Source organism: Bufo gargarizans, chromosome 5, assembly GCF_014858855.1.
Source record: "Bufo gargarizans isolate SCDJY-AF-19 chromosome 5, ASM1485885v1, whole genome shotgun sequence".
Classification (NCBI taxonomy): domain Eukaryota; kingdom Metazoa; phylum Chordata; class Amphibia; order Anura; family Bufonidae; genus Bufo; species Bufo gargarizans.
Window position 1 is genome coordinate 94,907,416 of NC_058084.1, and position 20,137 is coordinate 94,927,552.

At 44.0% G+C, this 20,137-nt stretch overlaps 1 protein-coding gene across 1 annotated transcript in view; it reads left to right on the forward strand.

Moving 5' to 3' along the window:
- ATP6V1H (ATPase H+ transporting V1 subunit H) overlaps positions 1-20,137 on the forward strand; it is a 147,802-nt gene that overhangs the window by 3,539 nt on the left and 124,126 nt on the right. Inside the window, exon 3 of the mRNA XM_044294499.1 lies at positions 14,217-14,336. Within this exon, the coding sequence (XP_044150434.1) occupies positions 14,233-14,336 (104 nt within the window). The 5' untranslated portion in view covers positions 14,217-14,232. The remainder of the gene's footprint in view (positions 1-14,216; positions 14,337-20,137) is intronic.

A 20,137-nucleotide genomic window follows, 5' to 3' on the forward strand; every position in this document is an offset into this window, starting at 1 on the left:
TTTGAAGACGGATCCGTCTTCAAATGCTTTCAGTACACTTGCGTTTTTCCAGATCCGGCGTGTAATTCCGGCAAGTGGAGTACACAACGGATCTGGACAACGCAAGTGTGAAAGAGGCCTAAGATTTGTTTGTTTAAAATCTTTGCCCTCTTTAAAATGGCAGACCTGGTTCTGTGCAGGAATTGTTGTGCTTTTATTTCAGATTCCACTCATCGGAGGTTTGGTTGCTGTCTGATCTGTAGACAGCTCTCCGTAATGCAGCAGGAAATTGCATTTTTTAAATCTAAGATTTGTAAACTGAGGCAATAGGTTGTGTGGGTGCTCACCCGTCTGATACCATGCAAGGTGCTCTAGGTCTAACTGGCTCACCCAGCCAGTGGCAGAGTTACAGAGTGATAGGTTTGATGGACGGACCGGCACACTTAAAGGGATTCTGTCATCAGAAATGAGGCCTATAACCTAAACATACAGGTCCTTCTAAAAAAATTAGCATATTGTGATAAAGTTCATTATTTTCTGTAATGTACTGATAAACATTAGACTTTCATATATTTTAGATTCATTACACACCAACTGAAGTAGTTCAAGCCTTTTATTGTTTTAATATTGATGATTTTGGAATACAGCTCATGAAAACCCAAATTTCCTATCTCAAAAAATTAGCATATTTCATCCGACCAATAAAAGTTAAGTGTTTTTAATACAAAAAAAGTCAACCTTCAAATCATTATGTTCAGTTATGCACTCAATACTTGGTGGGGAATCCTTTTGCAGAAATCACTGCTTCAATGCGGCGTGGCATGGAGGCAATCAGCCTGTGGCACTGCTGAGGTGTTATGGAGGCCCAGGATGCTTCGATAGCGGCCTTAAGCTCATCCAGAGTGTTGGGTCTTGCGTCTCTCAACTTTTTCTTCCCAATATCCCACAGATTCTCTATGGGGTTCAGGTCAGGAGAGTTGGCAGGCCAATTGAGCACAGTAATACCATGGTCAGTAAACCATTTACCAGTGGTTTTGGCACGGTGAGCAGGTGCCAGGTCATGCTGAAAAATGAAATCTTCATCTCCATAAAGCTTTTCAGCAGATGGAAGCATGAAGTGCTCCAAAATCTCCTGATAGCTAGCTGCATTGACCCTGCCCTTGATAAAACACAGTAGACCAACACCAGCAGCTGACATGGCACCCCAGACCATCACTGACTGTGGGTACTTGACACTGGACTTCAGGCATTTTGGCATTTCCCTCTCCCCAGTCTTCCTCCAGACTCTGGCACCTTGATTTCCAAATGACATGCAACAGTCCAGTGCTGCTTCTCTGTAGCCCAGGTCAGGCGCTTCTGCCGCTGTTTCTGGTTCAAAAGTGGCTTGACCTGGGGAATGCGGCACCTGTAGCCCATTTCCTGCACACGCCTGTACACGGGGGCTCTGGATGTTTCTACTCCAGACTCAGTCCACTGCTTCCGCAGGTCCCCCAAGGTCTGGAATCGGTCCTTCTCCACAATCTTCCTCAGGGTCTGGTCACCTCTTCTCGTTGTGCAGCGTTTTCTGCCACACTTTTTCCTTCCCACAGACTTCCCACTGAGGTGCCTTGATACAGCACTCTGGGAAGAGCCTATTCGTTCAGAAATTTCTTTCTGTGTCTTACCCTCTTGCTTGAGGGTGTCAATGATGGCCTTCTGGACAGCAGTCAGGTCGGCAGTCTTACTCATGATTGCGGTTTTGAGTAATGAACCAGGCTGGGAGTTTTTAAAAGCCTCAGGAATCTTTTGCAGGTGTTTAGAGTTAATTAGTTGATTCAGATGATTAGGTTAATAGCTCGTTTAGAGAACCTTTTCACGATATGCTAATTTTTTTAGATAGGAATTTGGGGTTTTCATGAGCTGTATGCAAAAATCATCAATATTAAAACAATAAAAGGCTTGAACTACTTCAGTTGGTGTGTAATGAATCTAAAATATATGAAAGTCTAATGTTTATCAGTACATTACAGAAAATAATGAACTTTATCACAATATGCTAATTTTTTTAGAAGGACCTGTATGGCGATGTCCCTAGTAATACACTGAATCCTAAAGTGACTTTATCAAATGTGCCTGTGGCTCTATAATCATAAAAAAACTGGTTTATATCACCTGTCACTCACTTCAAAATGTGTCGAAGGGGAAGTCTCATGGTGAAGGGTGCCCGGCTGCAGCATCTCCGTCTGGTGCCCAGCGCCACCTTCTGAAGTGAAATCGCCGCCTTCCCTTTCATTAGATCCGCCTACCTCAGTTCATCTACCTCTCTAACATCCGCTCGCTTCAGCCAGATCCCTATACCTAGTGCGCACGCGCGGGATCTGGCTGATGCAAGCGGACGTTAGAGAGGTAGATGAACTGAGGTAGGCAGATCTAATGAAAGGGAAGGCGGCGATTTCACTTCAGAAGGTGGCGCTGGGCACCAGACGGAGATGCTGCAGCCGGGCACCCTTCACCATGAGACTTCCCCTTGGACACATTTTGAAGTGAGTGACAGGTGATATAAACCAGTTTTTTATGATAATAGAGCCACAGGCACATTTGATAAAGTCACTTTAGGATTCAGTGTATTACTAGGGACATCGCCATATGTTTAGGTTATAGGGCTCATTTCTGATGACAGAATCCCTTTAATATCTGAGATCCAGTAAAGGAAGAAGAGTGAGAAGCGGAGAGAATCGGTGTATAAAAACTAATTTATTGACCTAAAATGGCATTAGAGTTAGAATACAGGGTAGGGATAATGGATAGGGATAAAAATAGTGCAGAATTTCGGATAGAATTGGTGCAGACGGTAGTTCAGTTGTCCGGATTAAGATAGTCTTATAGTAGTCCAGGAAAAAGATTATAAAAATGTGTAGTATTCCGGAAAAAAGGGGGCGTAGAGTCCAATGCGCACTCCGGCCACAAGCCAGGAACGAGGAGAAACCCACCTGCAGCACACAGGAAAGGATCGACAGCAATGACAAGACGCCGCAAAGGTACCAAAGGTAACAGCAGGCAGATCACGGCTTCTGTGTGGGACGCCACCAGAGACCTTTACAACTGATCTGCCTGCCACATAACTTTCTAACAAACTCTCACCGTCTCATGCGACCTACTTGCGATTTCTATGAATCTTATGCATTAATCTTTGCATTTTTTTATGCATCAACCGATATTATATGCATTAATTTCATGCATGAATTTTTTGCACTACAAACAGTTCCTCACACTGCACCATAACTACCACTCCAGCACACTATACTATGGATTATTCCCGTCCGTACAGGCACAGATCACCTTGACCACCAAACACGGCTGATGCACTGAGACTTTCTTCTTTCCCCCCTTTTCCAGAATACTACACATTTCATAACCTATTTCCTGGATTACTATAAGACTATCTTAATCCGGACAACTGAACTACCCTCTGCACCAATTCTATCCGGAATTCCGCACTATTTTTGTACTATTTTATACTATTATTTTTATCCCTCTCCTTTATCCCTACCCTTTTGTATTTTACCTCTAACACCATTATAGGTCAATAAATGAGTTTTTATACACTGATTCTCTCCGCTTCTCACTCTTCTTCCTTCACTGGATCTCAGCTATTAAGTGTACCGGTCCGTCAAACCTAAGATTTGTAAACTAACTGTTAAACAAACTTAGGCTGGGAATGTTGCAATGCCACTGCCACAGAGGCCCATTAGAAATGGATGATGGGTTACTGCAGGTTCTGGTAGACTTACGCTGGGTTCACACCTGAGCGTCCGGGATGTCGCGCTCTGTACGCGCGCTTCGACGGGCGTCTGACATACGCGGCTCCGGAACAAGCGAGCGCCTATTGTCGCGCGTTCCCGCTAAGTCTATGTACGGGAACGCTCGACAAGATGCCCCAAAGAAGCTCATGTACTTCTTGGGGCGTTGGGCGTTTTACAGCGCGATCGTACGCGCTGTAAAACACCCAGGTGAGAACCATTCCCATAGGGAAGCATTGGTTCTTGCCTGTTGAGCGTTTTTTTTCAGCGCGTAGGAACGCGCTGTAAAACGCTCAGGTGTGAACCCAGCCTTAGAGTTGTTGATAGAAGACATGTCCCACAAGCTGTGGCTCTCCATAATTTATTTGCAGCACCTTCAGAGTGCAAGAGCAACATGGAGGATTGCTCAGGCACAGTCGGTGATGAACAATCATCTCCTATGCCTAAGGTATGAAAGACTGCTGCCAATGACAAAAAGGAATAAGGTGAGGACTGATGGTAAGCAGCTGTTGATGGGGCGATTCTATCATAAGAGGTGTAAAGTTTGAGGAAAATTTATTTTCTGAGATGCCTCCCTGGTGCTACTGCTAGCAGGGACATAAGACGTATCCTTAATATTGTTAAGCAAGCAAAGCAGGAAAGGGAGGTGGATGTTCTTGTCCATCTTGGGACAAATGATCTATCTTGCAATGAGGTTTCAAAGGAAAAGGAAGCTTTTCACACACTTGGTAATGATATATGGGAGGTTGCATTGACTGTTTCGTTCTCTGCAGTTATGCGTGTGCATAACCTTCAGCATGACAGGCAGATTTGCATTAAGGAATTCAATGTATGGCTTGGTGAATGGTGTCTAAACCAAGGGTTTGGCTTTGTGTCTCATGTTAGCTCTCGTTGGAATGGAAAAGAACTATACAAGAAAGATGGTTTGCATCTTTTAAGGGAACGAATGTCCTCAGTGAACAGTTCCAAGTATTTTCTAAGGAGCATTTATGTTTCAATGGTATTTATTAAAGTTTTCACAATAATAAGGTACACAGTACATTGTGCATAAAATAAAGGGACGTGGCGTCCAGTCAATTACATTCCAAACAAATAAAATAAAGAACAGAAAGATTTACAAAAATTAAGCAAAAATAAAAGGAGTATCATAGCATCAGGGGCAATAGACATACCGCTCCAAGGCACATAGGTTAGGTATCAGGTGGCGATCATTAAATGGAGGGCCTAAACTCACACCCATCTCTCAGGGTACAATACATCTGGAATGTTACTATCAGAGTTCATGATAGAGGGAAAGGTCAGTAAAGTGGGGGGAGGACTACCAGGGCTCCCAGACTCCCTCAAACAAAGCAAATGTATCCAAGCGGATAGCCGATAGTCTTTCAAATTGGTAGTCTTTCAATCACTGCTTGATAGCTCAGTGATGAGGAACGCCACTGAGAGGCAATGTGGATCCTAGCTGCAAGCAGGATAAACTGGGCCAATTTGAATTTAGCGTTTGCTAATTTAGGCGGCTTGTCGCCAAGTAGAAAGACTGAGGGTGTGGGGAGGAGGGCGTGCCCCAACAAGGCTGATAGCAAGTCACAAATGCGACCCCACAACCTGGAAGCTATGGGACATGTCCACCAGGTATGGAGCATCGAGCCCTCCTCATCACAACCCTGGAAGCAAGTGGAGGGGACCTCTGGGTAGAAGTGATGTAATTTGGCCAGCACTAAATATGTCCGGTGAAGGATCTTAATAGAGGTCTCCGCCAGAGTAGTTTGCCATGACCCTTTAGACAATGTCTGGGAGCGCTGGTGCCATCTAGATACACTGGATTCTTCTAACAGATCAGCCTCCCATTTTAACATGTAGCAGAGCTTGGAGTCCTCTGGGGGCGCAGTGAGGATAGAATAGATCCGGGACAGTAGACCCTGTTTATATAAAGAGAAGGACATTAGCCTTTCAAAAGGTGTATAATCAATTTTGTGGGAACCATTCTTTAGGGAATGGAGGAAGGAAAATACTCTCCGGACATTGAATTGCTCACAAGCTGGAGGGGGGAGGGGGGGTGAATTTCTCAAGAAAAGCAGGCATAGTTAGAATTTTACCCCGCACAAGGAAATCCCGGAGGGAGCACAATTTCTTTTCAACCCACCATGAAAAGACCCTAGATTGAAGCCCAGGGGTGAAGGCAGGGTTGCCCAAAAGGTATTCTAAGGGGGACGGTTTGGATTGGAGAGAGCGTTTGAACCTAATGGATCTCCATAGGAGCAAGGCATAATAGGAGAGCTGGGATTTGGAACGGAGAGAAGAGGGTAGTGGGGATGTGGTCCAAATAAGAGCTCTCCAGGAGAACGGGCAAAACAGCGACTGTTCAAGGGTAACCCATATAGGTTGAGCTTGTGCAGAGAGATGTGTCAGGAACAGTTGAGCTAATCTGGCTGCCTTGTAATATTGAGCTAAATCTGGTACTGAAAGGCCACCATGAGCCTTATGGCGACACATAACGAGCTTAGAAATACGAGCCCGTTTATGGGCCCAAATAAACTTAAGGATGTCCGCCTGGAGAGCCCTCAGATCAGACGCTGGGACTGGGATTGGAAGGGTGCGAAACAGATATAGGAGCCGAGGGAGGACCACCATTCGTATTATATGTATCTTACCCACCCAGGACACTGAGAGGGACTCCCACGACTGCAGGTCCTTCCGTATCCGAGTAAACATGGGGAGATAGTTATATTTATATAGAGTGTTAAGTGTTTTAGTCAGCGATATGCTCAAATATGGAAGAAAATGTAGGTTATGTAGAAATGGGAACCCACTTTGAAGGATCTCGGAAGCCTGAGAGGGGACATTACTTAACAGAAGTTCAGATTTAGATTGATTAACTTGTAGGCCGGACGCAGCTGAGAAGGACTTGAGAATGGACAAAAGGGAGGGAAATGAAATGATAGGGTTGGTGAGTGTTAACAAAAGATCATCAGCAAAAAGGCTCAATTTATACTCCACACCCCCAACTGAGATCCCTTTTATGTCTGGATGAGATCTAATCTTTATCGCTAATGGTTCTATGGCTAAGGCGAAAAGGGCTGGGGAAAGGGGGCAACCCTGACGTGTTCCCCTAAAAATTGGCATGGACGACGGACGCGAGGAGGGCAATTTGAGGCTAGCCTGAGGCGAAGAGGTATAGGGCTTGAATAGCGGAGAGGAAAGGGCCTCTGATGTTGGAATGAGAGAGAGTCCGCCAGAGATAGGTCCAAGAAACTGTATCAAAGGCCTTCTCTATATCCAGCGCTAACAAAGCAACTGGAATCGCAGTTCTGTTCGCCTCATGGACTAGGCCCAAGACCTTCCGTATATTATCTAAGGAGCATTTAAACTAGGAAAGGGGGGCAAAAGAGTGATAATCCGGCAGTCCGACTGCCCCCCGGAACAGTGCCATAAGATGCCAGTAGCACAAAGGTTAAGAAATGACAAGCTCAGATTCTTGTCTACAAATGCTCGCAGTTTAGGGAATAAGATCAATGAACTTGAGGCTATAATGGCATCTGAGAATATAGATTTAGTGGCTGTTACTGAGACATGGTTCAATAAGAGTAATGACTGTGATATAACAATACCAGGGTTCTCTCTATATAGGAAAGCCAAAGAAGGCAAGAAAGGGGGAGGGGTGGCCCTGTATGTGAAAGATTGACTTTAAATTGGTCTCGCTAACTTGTATCAAATTAGATTTCATGCTGTTTGGGTTACCTTGCAGCTTGATAATCATAAGGTAACTCATGTAGGTGTGATATATAGACCACCTAGCCAAGTCAAAGAAGATGATCTACTAGTTGAGGAAATAGCTAAAATGACATTGAAGGGGGGAGTTATCATTATGGGAGACTTCAATCTTCCTGAAACTGGAAAACCAAAATAGCTAGTTCTGCCAGGAGTACAGATATTCTAAATTCCCTACTGGGATTATCTCTACAGCAAGTAGTTGAAGAGCCAACCCGGAAGGAGGCCATTTTATATTTAGTATTCACAAATAGGAATTTGGTATCTGATATTACTGTAGGGAAAAGCTTGGGATCTAGTGATCACCAGTCAGTGTGGTTCACTATAAGTACAGTGACAGAGTCACACCACACAAAAGAAAAGTTTTAGATAAAAAAAAAAAAAAAGGACTTTTCTAAAATTAGATTAGTGGTATACAAGTCCCTATCAGATTGGAACAGTTTCAATGGAGTCCAGGAGAAATGGGACTACTTAAAAGTGGCACTATTGAAGGCAACAGAAAATTGCATTAGGCTTGTCAGTAAAAGCAAAAAAAAGGAAGAGACCACTGTGGTACTAAGCAGAAGTGGCCAAAATCATTAAAAACAAAAAGATAGCATTTAGTAATTATAAAAAATAAAAAAAATGAGGATGACAAATTTATAAGATTAGGCAGAGAGAGGCCAAACAAGTTATAAGAGCTTCTAAAGCACCAGCAGAAGAGAAATTGGCTCAGTCAGTAAAAAAAGGGCGATAAGACATTCTTCAGATACATAAATGAAAAAAGGAAACTAAAACGAGGAATTAACAAATTAAAAACAAAAGATGGAAGGTAAATGGAAGAAGATAAAGAACTAGCTGACTGCCTCAATGAATACTTCTGTTCAGTTTTTACAAAGGAAAATGAAGGAAAAGGACCTCAGTTAGGAAAGAAGACTGTCTAAAATAATTACAAATAAGTCACAGGGGCCTGATGGGATACACCCAACGCTATTAAAAGAGCTCAGCGCTATCGGAGGTCAACTATCAGCCCATAAATCGTCAATTATTGATTAAGGTCATGTTCCTGGCCAGGCTTATTGTTGCTAGACTGTGGCTTAGCTCCTCCATCCCAGATTGTGGTAATTGGATGGCTATGGTTGAGAAGGTGAAGAACTACGAGAAGATCTTGTACAAACAGAGAGGAGCCTACTTAAAATGGAGTGGTCTGTGGGGAGAGTGGGTTACGGCTTAATTCATTAATTTTTTCTTTTTTTTTTTTTTTTTTTTTTTTTTTTTTTTTTTTCCTGCAGGGTTGGGAGGGAGGGGGGTGGTTGGGGCGGGTTGGGGATGATTTCAACATTAAAACAAAAAAAAAAAAAAAAAAAAAAGAGCTCAGCGCTGAACTAGCAAAACCATTAACAGATTTATTTAACCAATCGCTGGCAAAAGGAGTCGTCCCAGAAGATTGGAAATTGGCAAATGTTGTGCCCATTCACAAGAAAGGTAGTAGGGAGGAATCGGGCAACTATCGGCCAGTAAGCCTGACATCATTAGTGGGGAAATTTAATGGAAACCATACTTGATGAGAGGATTGTGGCACATCTAAAATCACATGGATTGAAAGATGAAAAACAGCATGGGTTTACTTCAGGGAGATCATGTCAAACTAATCTTATAGATTTTTTTGATTGGGTGACTAAAATAATAGATGGCGGAGGTGCAGTAGACATCGCTTATCTGGACTTTAGTAAGGCTTTTAATACTGTCCCACATAGAAGGCTTATCAATAAATTGCAGTCTTTGTGCGTGGACTCCCATATTGTTGAATGGATTCGGCAATGGCTGAGGGACAGACAACAGAGGGTTGTAGTCAATGGAGTATATTCAGACCACGGTCTTGTTACCAGTGGGGTACCTCAGGGATCTGTTCTGGGACCCATATTGTTTAATATCTTTATCAGCGAAATTGCAGAAGGCCTTGATGGTAAGGTGTGTCTTTTTGCTGATGACACACAAAGATTTGTAACAGGGTGGATGTTCCTGGAGGGATATACCAAATGGAAAAGGATTTAGGAAAACTAGAGGAATGATTAAACTTTGTTAACCCTTTAGGTGTTCTACAAGAATTAATGGAAAATGGAGATGAAATTTCAGAATTTCAATTTTTGGGCAGATCCATCAATTTTTTTTCCAGTTACAAAGTAAGGGTTAACAGCCAAACAAAACTAAATATTTATGGCCCTGATTCTGTAGTTTACAGAAAAACCCCATATGTGGTCGTAAACTGCTGTACGGGCACCTGGCATTTTGCAGAAGGAAGGGAACGCCATATGGTTTTTGGAAGGCTGATTTTGCTGGACTGGTTTTTTGACACCATGTCCCATTTGAAGCCCCCCTGATGCACCCCTGAAAGTGACCTCCTTTTGGAAACTACGGGATAAGGTGGCAGTTTTGTTGGTACTATTTTAGGGTACATATGATTTTTGGTTGCTCTATATTACACTTTTTGTGAGGCAAACTAACAAGAAACAGCTGTTTTGGCACCGTTTTTATTTTTTGTTATTTACAATATTCACCTGACAGGTTAGATTATGTGGTATTTTTATAGAGCAGGTTGTTACGGATGCGACAATACCAAATATGACTACTTTTTTGTTGTTGTTTGTTTCCGTTTTACAGTTTGATCACTTGCTATTATACTTTTTGTGATGTGTGTTTTTTTTTTTTTAAGAACGGTATTCACCTGAGGGGTTAGTTCGTGTGATATTTTTATAGAGCAGGTTATTACGAACACGGCAATATCTAATACGCATACTTTTTTTTTCATTTACTTAAAGGGGTTGTCCAAGTTATATTTATTGATGACCTATCCCCAGGATAGGTCATCAATATCAGATCGGAGGGGGTCCGACACCCGGCACCCCCTCCGATCAGCTGTTTGAAGAGGAGATTCGCACGGTGTCAGCGCTGCCTCCTCTTCACTGTTTACCTTCTAGCCGTTGCATCTGCAGTGGTGAGCAGGTGTAATTACACCCAAGCAGTCCCATAGGAAGGCTTGTGTGTAATTACACCTGCTCACCACTGCAGATGCAACGGCTAGAAGGTAAACAGTGAAGAGGAGGCAGCGCTGACACCGCGCGAGTCTCCTCTTCAAATAGCTGATGGGAAGGGGTGCCGGGTGTCGGACCCCCTCCGATCTGATATTGATGAACTATCCTGAGGATAGGTCATCAATAAATATAACTTGGACAACCCCTTTAAGTTGTACACAATAACAGCATTTTTTAAACTATGTTTTAGTGTCTTCATATTCTGAGCCATAGTTTTTTGGGGGGCGATTGTCGTAGGTAGGGGCTCATTTTTTGCGGGATGAGGTGACTGTTAGATTGGTACTATTTTCGGGGGTGTGCGCCTTTTTGATCGCTTGGTGTTTCACTTTTAGTGACCAAAAATTGTTTATTTAGCACAGTTTTTATTTTTTTTACGGTGTTCACCTCAGGGGTTAGGTCATGTGATTGTTTTATAGAGCCGGTCGATATGGACGCGGCGATACCTAATGTCTACTTTTCTTTTTTTCCCTATTTTTTTGAATTTTTTTAAAAAAAATTTTGTTGTTGTACTTTTTAACTTTTCTTTTCACTTTCTTTTTTTTTTGTCCCACTCTGGGACTTTTCGGGGTCTGATCCCATTTGAAATGCATGACAATACTTCTGTATTGTCATGCATTGTCTGTAATTTGTGTGTAAAATATAAGAAAAAGAACTGGATCGCACATCCTCAATACTATGCTTTTATCTAACTGCTTCTCAGCATAATAAACATCGCTTCTCAGCGCAATTTATCGTATACCTATGCTGCATGCTATACATGAGGCATAAGTATACAATTGGATCAGAAAGCATAAGCCCATTCACCGCAACAAGGTTGCCTCTTTGAATGGGATCCTATTCTAAATTTGGCGCAGCACTGCAGGACGACCACTGACGCCGCAGCACCACCCCGGCAGGCAGTGGGACCCAGCAGTCAAACAGCGCCCCCGCTGTCCGACAAAGCCACCCTGGCACTGGGCCCCGCCAACCCACCGGAACAGCACCAAAGCAACAATGGCCGCCGTGCAGTACTGCACCATGTGAACAGGTGTGATACCTAATATGTCTACTTTTCTTTTTTCCCCAAAAAATATTTCCCGTTATTTTGGCAAACGGAGATATAGATATATAGATATATAGATATATATATATATATATATATATATATATATATATATATATATATTTATATTTATTGTAAGAAGGAACAAGGAGCCGTCATTGACGGAAGATACGTGTCACCGAGGTTCCTGGCCTCGGTGAGGTAAGAACCGGGTTTTTTCCTGAAGTGTCAGGTCTGTAGTGCAATCTGACACTTCAACTGTTAGAATGGCTGTAAAGCCAATCCGGGCCGGTTCTTATTGGGAGCAGCCAAAGAGCAGGGTGGGTGGCTGTTCCCCCACGGTTCCAGGCCGGGTTTTGGCTGGAATATAAAAAACCCAGCCAGCATGTTCAGGTGGTGGATTATCCTCCATGACAGAGGAGCTGAGGAGTCTGTGGTTTGGAGACACTGAGGCATCTATTTGTGTGAGCCATAGGCTGGGGAAACAGGCCACTAAAGACTGCTGCGGACTCTGGGTGAAAATCATCTGCTGACCAGGTGACGTCTTTTTGCACTGTGAACTTTGTGTGGTGTGAACAGGCACCGAAACTGAACACTTTCTTTTGGCTTGTTTTCTTGCTATGTGTGAATAAACACTGAACTTTGATTTACAACCTTGTTTTTTGCCTCTGTACTGCGTCCGCTTACCCTGCCTACCAAAGCGAATCCCCACTATACATATATATATATATATATATATATATATATATATATTTAGTCCCACTCTGGGACTTCAACTTTTGGGGGTCTGATCCCCCTTTAAAATGCATGACAATACTTCTGTATTGTCATGCATTGTCTGTAAGTGTATTACACACTGTAATGTGACGTGAGCCTTAGGCCGAATGCACACGGCTGTGGAACATGGACGTGAGTGGTCCATGGTATCCCGGCCTGGATTCCTGCTCACCGCAGTAGCGCACGGCGTCATTGGTTGCTACGACGCCGTGTGCTTCATGCCGCTGCTGCACTACAGTAATACACTTGTATGATCTATACACGTGTATTACTGTAGTGCAGCAGCGGCATTAAACGCACAGCGTCATAGCAACCAATGACTCCGTGCGCTCCGCTGTCAGCAGGATGCCAGGCCGGGATACCACGGACCGCTCACGGCCGTGTGCATTCGGCCTTACTGAGAAGCCACAGGGCAGAGATATTATGGTGACAGAACAGTAGAAGTCAAGAATTTCTAGTGATTTTTATTTAAAGGGAGTCTTTCGGCAGATATGATAATGCTAAACTGCGGACGGCACTTGGTAGGGACTGAGAAGAAAAGGGAGGACATACCTTTTGTGGAGGATTTATTATCACGAGTAGTGATGGCCGTTCGCTGACCTCCACGGACGGCGAACAGCCACACTGCTTACCTGTCCTTAGGCGCGTCATCCCGATGAAGGCCCCCGGTGGCTGTCCATATAGCTGCCTGACCCCCGAGATGGTATCAAATATAGTCACGGGGAGCAGACAGTTCCGAGGACAGCCGCCGGGGGGCTTCATCGGGGTGATGCGCCTTGCGGGGCCGGAGCTCCAGCAGCCGGTCTTCAGACCTCCTCCCGGAACAGGCTCAGGTAAGGGCTCACCTGTGCATCGCCCAACGGCTTCACACAGGTGAGTCTACCTTACTAAAGATGGCAGCCCGCATGTGTTCAACTGGCAGCGAACACAGATGTTCGCTGCGGACCGACCATCACTGATCAGGAGTAGTGTGAAAATTAGTTTTTATTCTGCCAGGTTCTGCTTCTGCAAGTGCCCTGAAGGAGGAGCTTCACTGTGAAGTGCTCTCGGCATTGAGCTGCTTCACAGTCCCTCCCCTCTGCACTGAGTGACAGCCAGGAGAATGCTACAACTATCACTCGGAGCAGTGGGTAGAAGCTGTGAAACAACTCGGAGCAGAGAGCAGAGGACACCTGACAGTGAAGCTCCGCCTCCAGTGCACCTGTGGCAGAATAAAAAACTTCATATTGACGCTACTCCTGATGATAAAAATTCCTTCTCTCCTCTGCCTTTACCTAAATTCCCTGTCAGATGAAATGCTCTTTAAGCGTCAGTTTTCTTTTTCAGTGGTGCCATGATTTACTAATTCTGTAACAAAGGGGAAGTTACAAACCATCTGTTACTGAAGAACATGCGGTGTGTGGCAGGGATGACTGTAGCCATTCAGCTTCCTGATACAGAATATGGAATGGCACCCCTCTCACTAAATGAGGGCTGGGGAAGAGGACTGGAGTGACACATTTTCAGATGTAATCCATTAGACATGATGTTTGAATTGGCTCTTGCCCTAGCTAATAAAAGGGACCTTGAATCTGGATGTATATGTCCTACTTTCCCACAGTAGTCCTCATGGTGCCAGTACGGTCACTACTGTTTACAAATAATTGCAGCATTAATACTGCCATTTGGCACTATTGTTTGGACAGTGCAGGGAAAGAAGGCACATCTCCCAAAATGTTGCCCCATAGCTCTGCACCCCTTTATGGGACCATATATGTTTTTATATTGGCATGGCATCAGTGACCTCATTTTCTGTATCTATAGGAACAGAAACGTGAAGATGGACATCAGAGGTGCTGTGGATGCTGCTGTCCCAACAAACGTTATTGCAGCCAAAGCCGCAGAGGTTCGCGCTAACAAAGTGAACTGGCAGTCCTATCTACAGTAAGTACACATGTCCAGCCTTCCTCATGCTGGGAAATGCTTTTCTGTTATATGTCCTAATGGGCAAGCTTCATTTGTGTCAGGCTGGGTACACCTCATGGGGCTGATGTACCAAAACCGGCATTTGTATTCCGCTTTTGAAATCCACCTGCGCCGCCAAAGCATGCATATAATTTATAACGAGGCGCACGCTTTGTCATAAATGAAGTGCGTCCTTTGGCAGTCTGTGCACCTAGATTGAAATGTATGCCAGTCTGTAGCCGACGTAGATTTAAAGGGGTTGTCTTACAGTACTTCAGTAAGTGGCATTTATCATGTAGAGAAAGTGAATACAAGGCACTTACTAATGTATTGTTATCATCCATATTCCTTCCTTTGCTGTCTGGATTAATTTTTCCACCACATTATACACTGCTCGTTTCCATGGTTACAGACCACCCTGCAATCCATCAGTGGTGATCGTGCTTTCACAATATAGGAAAAAGCACCGGCCTATGTGCTCTCCCATGGTCCCGGCCACCAGAGAGGCTGACGATTTCTCCTATAGTGCATGAGCACCACTGATAGATTGCAGGGTGGTCTGTAACCATGGAAATGAGCAGTGTATAATGTTATGGAAAAATGAATCCAGCCAGCAAAGGAGGCAATATGGACAATAACAATGCAGTGCGTCCCCCCCTCCAGTATAATAAACATTGGTGGAGCAGTGGGAAGTGCCAATGAGGGTTAAAAAAATTAACTCACCTCTTCCAATTGATCGCGTAGCTGCCGGTCTCCTGTTCTTTCTTCAGGACCTGTGGTGACGTCACTGAGCTCATCATATGGTCCATTACCATGGTGATGGATCATGTGATGTACCATGTGATGAGCTCAGTGATGTCAGCACAGGTCCTTTGACAGGTCCTGAAGAAAGAACAGGAGACCGACAGCTACGCGATCAATTGGAGGAGGCGAGTTAATAATTTTTTAATTTTTTAACCCTCATTGGCACTGCCCACTGCGCCACCAATGTTTATTATACTGGGGGGGCGCACTGCGCCACCAATGTTTATTATACTGGGGGGGCGCACTGCGCCACCAATGTTTATTATACTGGGGTGTATATAATGTTTATTATATTGACCTTCTACTAAGCATTCTGTATTAAAGAATGCTATTATTTTCCCTTATAACCATGTTATAAGGGAAAATAACGCAGTGAATAGACTTTCATCCTAGCAACCATGCGTAAAAATCGCACCGCCTCCACACTTGCTTGCGGATGCTTGCGATTTTCACGCAGCCCCATTAACTTCTATGGGGCCTGCGTTGCGTGAAAAACGCACAACATAGAGCATGCTGCGATTTTCACACAACGCACAAGTGATGCGTGAAAATGACCGCTCATGTGCACAGCCCCATAGAAGTGAATGGGTCCGGATTCAGTGCGGGTGCAATGCGTAAGGTGAACGCATTGCACCCGCGCAGAAATCTCGCCCATGTGAAAGGGGCCTAAGAGTTAATAGGACAAGGGTTCCAGGCTACTTTCACACTTGCGGCAGTGTGATCCGGCAAGCAGTTCCGTTGCCGGATCCGCTGATCTGGATGTGACTGAAAGCATTTGTGAGACGCATCTGGATGCGGCTCCATCTCACAAATGCTTTGCAAGAACGAATCCATCTCTGCTTGTCATGCGGACAGACGGATCCGTCTTGTATCTTTTTACACATTTTTACCGGTCGGATCCTGCATTCCGGTATTTTGAATGCTGTATCTGGCACTAATACATTCCTATAGGGAAAAACGCCGGTTCAGGCAAATCTTATTTTTTTTTTTTTTTTTTTTTTGCCGGAGATAAAACCATAGCATGCTGCGGTTTTATCTTTTGCCTGATCAGTCAAAATGATTGAATTGAAGACATCCTGATGCAAACTGAACGGATTACTCTCCATTCAGAATGCATGCGGATATGCCTGATCAGTTCTTTTCTGGTATAGAGCCCCTGTGACTGAACTCTATGCTGGTAATGAAAAACACTAGTGTGAAAGTACCCTAAAATATTAAGTTTAAATCCCCCCTTTCCCAATTTTACATATAAAATATATAAACAATAAATTAAATAAATAAACATATTACATAGTGCTGCGTCTGAAAAGTCCAAACTATTAAATTATTACGTTTCATAAAATGCAAAATGCATGCAGCTTTTTTTTTTGTGTTTTTATTTTTTATTTTTTTGGGCACGGTATTAAATATCGTATACTGGAATGGGGCGCACACTGGTCTCTACCCTAGCACACCTCCCAGTCTGCAGCTGTGCCATCACTGTGCCCGGTGTGTCACACACATGGCGCCTGACACTTCTGACAAGTTGAGCAGCTCCCAGAGCCTCCCTCATGGCTCACTCCTCCCACACGCCATGCTTCTCCATAACCCTCAAGTACTGCACACGGGCAGCTCGACCTGCGGCTGCTCCAGAGCACATCCGGTACCTACCACAGTCACTGACCATCACACACACTGAGGCTTGTGACCTTAGCAGTGCAGCGACAGCCCACGCGTTACCCGGGCGGTGCTGGTGGGATGGGGAAGTAGGGCAATCGGAAACACTCTCTCTCACTATATTCTCGGGGTGGGGGGCAATTGACCCATTGCCCCTCCCCCTCCTCTACCCGATCTGCCAGTGCCAGAAACACTTGGAAAACCTTTTTAAAAGAAAAAGTGGAAGTTACACTTTAAGCTGTGAAACCTGCAAAATAGTGAGTGTAGCTGTGTGTACTGCAATGCAGATTGTGACTGGTATCAGTACAGAAGTCACACAATGCATGTACAGAGTTTCTTTCTGTGCACAGTCTATTCTGTAAAATTGTGTTGATTGATGGAGATTCTTTTGTAGCATAGTATAAAGCATATTAGTGTCACACAACGCAGGATCTTCATGCTTCTAGTAAAAGATAAGTGAATTAGGGTTGTCATGATTCCCAAATTTTGATTCGATTTCGATACCATAAAAAAGTATTGCGATACTTGATACCATTCAGTACCACGTGAAAAAAGTGCATTCTGCGTTTTATGGAACGTCCGGCCCATAATCGAAAAGTCCTATCCTATTTTTTGGGGGGACAAGGTGACAAAAAAATGGCGAATCGTGCAGTTTGGACTTTTCGGATGTGGCGATATGTAATATGTTTATTTATTATTTATATATTTTACATGTAAAATTGGGAAAGGGGGTGATTGATACTTAATAGTTTTGATGTTTTTATTTTTGAAAAAAAATTTAATTTATTTTTTTACTTTTTATTTAATAACCATTTCCCCCCTTAGTGGCAAGAACCTGGGATCTTTTGGTCCCTTGTCCTATTTACTCTGATAGAGCTCTATTAGGGTGAATAGGACTTCACACTCTCCCTGCTGCCCTGGGTTTTGTACACATAGCAGCAGGGAGCTTACCATGGCAGCCAGGGCCTCAGTAGCGTCCTGGCTGCCATGGTAACAGATCAGATCCCCAGGATTACACTGCTGGAGCTCCGATCGGAACTGACACCAATGAGGAGGAGGACCCTGTGGCCACTACCACCAATGATTTAATACAGGGGTGGTTGGGGGGGGGGGGGGGGAATGCACTGCACTACCAATGTTTTTAATACTGGTGGGGAAGGCACCTGAGGGGTTAGCTGCCGCTTATCACAACTTCCTGTCATAGAGGTCGGGTGCCGGCTATGTGACTCTGCTGCCGACACCCGCCTCCTATATTTGTATTAATGGTTTAGTTATCTTCATTGGTGGCGCAGTGGCCACGGCCCCTCCTCTCCTCTCGCTCCTCACTGGTAGCAGCGGCACAGGGGGGAGGGAGAGACTGCTTCCTTCTCCCTGTGCTGCTGAGGTAACATGGAGCATGCTGCTCTCAGCGTGCTCCATGTTCTCTGATACTAGGCTGCGCATTGGTAAGAGGCAAATCCCGGTATCAAATCGATACCGGTACAAAAATATTGATAATTTGATACACGGTGCAACCCTAAAGTGAATATCAGCTTTTTTAGTGTTTTATGACTGTGCTGTGTTCACATGCTAGTTCCATCACTTGACTAGAACAAGGCTGGAAGCATCTTGGTAATACAGGTTCTTGATCTTGGTATTTTGGGATGTGGGACGTCCACTACTGCAGATGAGGCTCCAGTAGATTAGACTACATGTGTACATAACACACACGCCATCTACACCGTGTCAGAGGTCATGTATGTACGTCAACATTACTCCCGGGGCTTGTAGAAAGCTGCTTGTCCAGACCAGGGGAATAGGGGATATTTATGGGAATGTTCTATAGCTGTGTGTTAAGGTAGACGTTATTGAACTGACCTTCAGCACATAATCCAACTGTCATCCACTTCAGCCTTCGTTTTACCACAAACATTTCTAGAAGTATTTATGGAATGCGCTTTTTTTTTTTTTTTTTTTTTTTGTATTGTATATAGATTTTATTTTGAACATATGATTAGATATAATAATAGTGGGTCTAGAGGTTCTGATGGCAAAGAAAGTTCAAGTGCTGCTTATAGAAGCCAATCCCATTACAAGCTTTATTCCCGTTTTATAGGATTTTGTACTTGGAATGGACCCCTGTGTACACCTTACCATACAAATGTGCGGCCTGTGGGCGAGCTTTAGCCCATTTCATCATCAGGGGATCTTTTAAGTCTTTGTTAATAGAGAAAAAAGTGAAAATCTTTAGAATGACTCAGTTGTGATCAACAACCATTCTAATGCTTTGTGTATAAAGACCTCCAAAACTGACCATGTACAGAGCAGCATGCCGGCAGAGTCTGTGAACGTAGGCAAGTCATGGATTCTTAACTCCTCATGTGCTATGGTCGATTGTGACCATGGCATCCAGGGGGTCATTTATCAGGAACAGACTGCTCGCGGTGACTGAAAAAACCCCAGCACTGAGATCAAGCGAGCCATTCGCTCCCAGGCCTGGCATAGAAGCCCTAACTGTGGTAGGGCTTAACGGACACCTGTCAGCAGATTTGTCCCTATGAAACTGGCTGCCCTGTTACATGTGCGCTTGGCATCTGAAGGCATCTGTGTTGGTCCCATGTTCATATGTGTCGGCATTGCTGAGATAAATTTGGTTTTAATTTAGCCAAATGAGCCTCTACTAGCAACGGGGGCGTTACTGTTACACCTATAGACTCCGGTCTCTTGGTAACTACCATGCCCTCTGCACTTTCATTGACAGGGCCAGGCAGGAGTGATAAAGTTTTTACATGCTAGTCCTGTCCGTGGCATTTGCAGAGAGAGCTGAGTCTCCAGGTGTAACGGCAACACCCTCATTGCTCCTAGAGGTTCATTTGCATATATTAAGACATCATTTTGGGACTAACACAGATGCCTTCAGCTGCCAAGCGCACATGAAACAGGTCAAACAAATTCATAGGTACAAATCTGCTGACAGATGCTCTTTAAGTATCTTGTCGTGTCAGTGTCCATATCTTCAGCAACCCCCACATGGATCCATGTAACAATTTACTCATTGTAATAAGTATGGTGACATAGGGACCTGTATACTGAATATGGATTTGTACACCACTGAATATGGGACCAACACAGATGCCTTCAGCTAACAAGCGCAGATGCAACAGGTCAGCCACTGTCATAGGTACAAATCTGCTGACAGTTGTTTTACAATAGACCACAATGGTAAAACATTGCAGTCTATGGTGTAGGCCAGAGAGACTGGGAGACAATAAATACATTTTAAAAAAATATGAAAAAAGTTGTAAAATTCAAATCGCCCCTTTTCCCATTTTACAATTAAA